Source organism: Atta colombica, unplaced genomic scaffold (assembly GCF_001594045.1).
Source record: "Atta colombica isolate Treedump-2 unplaced genomic scaffold, Acol1.0 scaffold121, whole genome shotgun sequence".
Classification (NCBI taxonomy): Eukaryota; Metazoa; Arthropoda; class Insecta; order Hymenoptera; family Formicidae; genus Atta; species Atta colombica.
Genome location: NW_017259208.1, coordinates 1,080,256 through 1,085,406, shown reverse-complemented (window position 1 = coordinate 1,085,406; position 5,151 = coordinate 1,080,256). Strand labels below are relative to the sequence as shown.

The 5,151-nt window shown below is 34.5% G+C and overlaps 1 protein-coding gene across 1 annotated transcript in view; it reads right to left on the bottom strand.

The window, feature by feature from the left end:
- Positions 1-454: 454 nt before the first annotated feature.
- LOC108694675 overlaps positions 455-5,151 on the bottom strand; it is a 10,634-nt gene continuing 5,937 nt past the window's right edge. The window contains exons 3-6 of the mRNA XM_018204304.1: positions 3,571-3,731; positions 2,003-2,105; positions 1,275-1,831; positions 455-673 (exon numbers count right to left, since the gene is read on the bottom strand). Of these exons, the coding sequence (XP_018059793.1) occupies positions 455-673; positions 1,275-1,831; positions 2,003-2,105; positions 3,571-3,731 (1,040 nt within the window). The remainder of the gene's footprint in view (positions 674-1,274; positions 1,832-2,002; positions 2,106-3,570; positions 3,732-5,151) is intronic.

Genomic DNA, 5,151 nt, shown 5'->3' with positions numbered 1-5,151 from the left:
TATATACATATGTATATATATATATACACACACACACACACATATATACATATATCACTATATCGAGAGTTGTGCGCTGCGTTTACGATTTAAGCTAGTTCATTTGTAAATAAAAACTATTTGACTCTTTGACTTTTTTTGCGGTATTAATTATACAGCACAATGCTTCAACCTCAATCCCATAATTCTCGTTCCGTAATCTCGCGTCTAAGCCGAATGAAATTCCTCGCAAGCGAAATCTTCCTTATTCCGTTCGAAAATATTTCCTATATTTACGCTGCGAAAGCGACAACGACGTCGCTTGACAATGCTACAGAAACAGTGTTGCAGACAGTACAGATGCAGTCGATGACGCTTCCTTCTTCTGTTCGACAGTTGTCTCCGCATTTATATGTCGTTCAGCGTTCTGCTTTGCGCTTTATGCGCCTTGCGAAGAGTGAGATAATTATAACGCTCAAGCTACACAAGCTAACTGTTGGTACGTGAGGCACATGCCGGCATTGTCTTCCAATGTGCCGTCCATATTGATACCCGGACCAAATGCTACCCTTATACGAAAGGGAGTAGTCCAAGTCTCAACTCGGCAATTGCCTTCTGTGTCGAGTTCGTTTTGGTCGCACAGTGAACTGCCGCAACGCTCCAAATTACAGATACCTGCCATGTTGTTTCCCGGCTAAAACAGACATTTGCACAGCTGAACTAATAAACGAGATATCGCTTCCGTTTTCTTACAAAGTGCGCCAAAATTACTGTAATTAAATCTTCGTACACACGATGATATTCTGATCCTTTACTAAATACGATGGGTTGTTCGTGACTCGACTTGATTTTCATCACTTTTATAAGAATACAAAAATTATTAAATAATTCTTACATACTTTAACGTCTTTAAAAAATATTCATAAAGTTGTGTTATTAAAAAAAGAAAAGAAAAAAATGAAGACCATTATTTAGTGAAATGTTCTCGTATTTCAAAGAGAAGGAATATGCAGAACATTAATCGTGTATATTAAGGGTTAATCTATCTATACTAAAATTGCAGTTTCCAAATTATCATATAAATCCAAATTGAAATTTTGGAATAATAAATTGGAAATAATACAAGTTGACATTTGTAAATACAATACATATACATTACTAGGTATTACTAGACTTTTTTACATAATAATTACTTAGACAGCACATATTTAAAATTGGAACATCAAATATTTTATGTTTCAATTTTAAACATACGTTCTATATAATAAAAAAGATATTTATTAAATATAACGTACTGTAATAAATTCCTCGAAATCGCAAGGAATAAGTATTCTGTCTCTGCACCGTCTTCCAAAAAAAGGTACCGAATTCATATTGGAGATAAAAGCCATTTCCTGTTCAGATAATCCTGCTCCCGATCCCTCGACAATGTCCATACCGGAACCGTTTACAGAAGTGACGTTTGGATTGACAGCTGTAGAAGCATTTCCGCTGTTTGCAGCGATCATTGCGGGAATTGTGTTATTGGTCGTATTGGACATATCTTGATATCTATTAGGACCTATCCGAAAAGAGTCTCGCGTGCAAGGTTGATAAGAGATACCGCACATGTCCCTTTCCTGACGTACACATAATAGGTAATCGCGTTCGGCGAGATATCTGCCGTTCGGGAGATAATTAAATGTCCTTAGTGTGCCATTGGGCGAGTAAAAGTATTGGAGACATCCGACTGGTGCACGTTGCTCGAAACCCAGCTGCACCACTCGCATCTCCCACATTCGTGATTGCAATCCGCTTGGCAGTCGGAAGTTTAAAGTGATTGGTTCGTTGCCTTCGCCCACGTCCACGTACACTGTGTCGAGATATAAAGCAGTCTGTGCTATTTAAATTGCTCGAAAAACGTATACGTGCGCGTGATGTTCCGCGCGTCCAGAGAAATCGAATTTTAGCACTATTAGATTCGTGATACTACAAAAGCTGCAATTATAAAGATGGTGTAAGAAATTGTACAAGCAGTACTCACCGTGTTGCCCGCTGTTCCATCCGCATAGTTCGAAAGATGTCCTGTTACTATTAATTACCATGACATCTCCGTCGCACACGCCAGTCAAGGCGTTTGGCTGACCCTAAAACAAGTTTTACCTCTACACATATTACGTACACGAAAAGAACGATTTGTCTGAAAATCGTATCTAAAAATTTAACTAAATTCAAATCTGAAAATAATTTTGTTGAACTATCAAAATAATTATCATAAAATAAAAAAGAATATATCACGACAAATAATGCCGATGTGAGTCAACACAGGATGTTCGAGTGTAAATTAACAAAACCATTTATTAGAAAAGTGAATATACATATATGTTTTTTCAACTTTCGGTTTTTTCAACTTTCGAATCCTCTTCAGTATATAAACTTAAAACACAAACAAAATTAAAATTGCAAATTATTCGGAAAAACTCCATTAAAAAGGGAATGCTCTAATACGAGTCAATCTATTGGATGTCATAAATTAGTCAAATGGTCATCAAATTGTCGATTGATGAAGTCAAACAAATTGTGCACAAGCAACCATATTATTATTAAATTTTCCGAATAACAAATAGAAAAACGAGACTTCTCACAGAGATACTGATGGTTCGAGCGGTAGACACACAATGATAAATTTAATCTAGTTTTGTGTGTGTATGTATGTGTGTGTGTGTGTGTGTGTGTGTGTGTGTGTGTGTGTGTGTGTGTGAACCTATTTTTTTTATTATTTTGCAAAATAATTATGTAGAACTCTCATAATAAACAATGTTGCAAAAAGTTTTGACATTCTAGCAATTCTCTTGAGCGCATAATTTTGATGGTGTGACAAAATTATATTTTTAACTCTACATCTAAAGCTAAATTTTTAGATGCTTTAACAAAATCATTGTTTAATTTAATTTTCTTTCCATATATCTTTTCTGCTTTTACTCCATATATACATCGCTAATTCAAACGAATTATGTATGTTTTATTTATGTTAAATGCGAAATATTCCAAATATGCTATCACTTGTCGCCATTTATGTAAAAATGACATCTACTAGCGTCAAAAATGACGCTAGTAGATAAATAACATTAGCTTGTCACCTGGAATTGTGTAATATAAGAATACGCAATTTTTCTTCATGATTACTTTATTCTTATGTATTTTGCCTTTTCCTCTTTTCCTTTTTTCCCTTCTTTCTTTCTCCTCGTTTACTCATTCTTTCTCCAAATTTATTTATAATAAAATTAATTGTAATATCTACCCAGGTAGCATAATGTTCAAAATCGGGATATAAGATGTCTTAAAGATGCCTTATGTTCTAATTTTAAACATTGTGCCGTCTGGGACACTGACGAAGATTTTCACAAATACTATTAATATTGAACAGTATCTATAAATGTTGACGTAGTTGTTTGAAAAAAAAATTATGTCTTCGCACGTGTTAATATCGACATTATCTTGACAACTCGTGGAATATTAGATGTACTAAATAGTACTCCGGGGAATCGATAGTTGCAACTAGCCTATTCCTAGTAGATAACACTATAATAATAAGACATTCCTGAGACTTACAATGTTGAAATGGACGAAGTCGATCCTCAACTGGCTGACCTCCGTATCGATCTTCCGTATAAGCACTGAGCAGTTCATAGGCCGGTCGATGAGGTTGGGAAAACCAGGACTGGTCACGTAGGTCAGATTATTCTGTACCTCATTGTCGCAGCTTGCCGTGACTGTAAACCATATTAATTATTGACACAGTTAACAAAATACTTGTACCGATCGTAGAACATTTGCGTTTCGTATACATTTCGGAATATTTAATTGAAGTAAGAATCCACGATATGAAGGTCTCGCGCTAATTCTGTAGAATATTACATCCGGATTTAAGCTGATTCAAACAAAACCGAACGCAAAGTAATAGCGTCATTCATCGCTAAACTCATTAAATTAATATTAGCGACGCTTAATAAAAGATTACATTGATGAACGAATAATGAATCGCATTTAAAGCTCAGACTACTAATGCTCGAATGTTTAAAGCTCAAGCTAATAATGCGCTTTTAGCCTTCTAAAGTTAAGTGGGAAATCAGACACCTGAGTTCTATAGTGGCTTTTCTAAGGAATATTCAGTATAAACTTTTATACTTCATTTCCTTCCCCTACTATTACACTTTAAATAGCTTTTTTCCGCAACGCCTTTCCAAAACCCATTAATTTTTTACGTAGATTGATCTACGTGAGGAAAAATACGGATGTACAAATACGAGAAATTATAGTCACTATTAATAATCAAAAATAACCTGTTAATTTCGCTGAAATTTCCTGTTTAAAATTCACGTCCATGGACGAATTAAATGCGAACGCCAGACATTCTAACACTTTCGTGAAGTTATCCATTGGGCGTCGCCTATGCGAACAGCCTCCGGCTTCGATAACGAGTTCTCATTCAGGCATTCAGTGACCGTTTTAGAATCGCTATTCAACGTCCGCCGGAGAGAAGAAACGCTGTCTTCGCATGTAGATCTTACTTCCTCTGGTAATCCAAGGAAACAACTCGGTGGGCAATAATAAAAAATGTATGAGCGGCTGATGTCGTGTTGCAGGAAGTGTGCATTCAACGATTCAACGCAAAGAGTACAAAAAGCAAAAAAAAAAAAACAAAAAATATACAAGATAGGTAACTTTTTGATCTGAAGTTTGCGAACCATATATGCACCGTATCTATATATAATATGTGTTGTGCAAATTAATATACACATACGTATGCACATATGTAATATAGAATCTTACTTAGATAAATACGATATCTCAGAATCTCTGATCTTATATTCTCAATTCTAACAGCAGATTCTTTAATAAATTTGCAACTAATTTTCTTTCATTTTTGTATTACAATTTTTAAGGAGATTTTAACTGTATACAATATCAGTTAAAAAAATCACCTAAAAAAAAACTGTGTCAGCCAAAAAATTTTTATCATCAATACACATTGAAATCAATTTTAAAAAATAAAACAACAAATTAGCTTATCAAGGCTTTAAGCAATAATGCGAAAGTCCTGATCGAAATAATCATATTTGCTGCAGTAAATAACTTTTAAATGCAAGTGGATCAAATAAAATTTTTTAATATTTATTATAGTTTTACTAT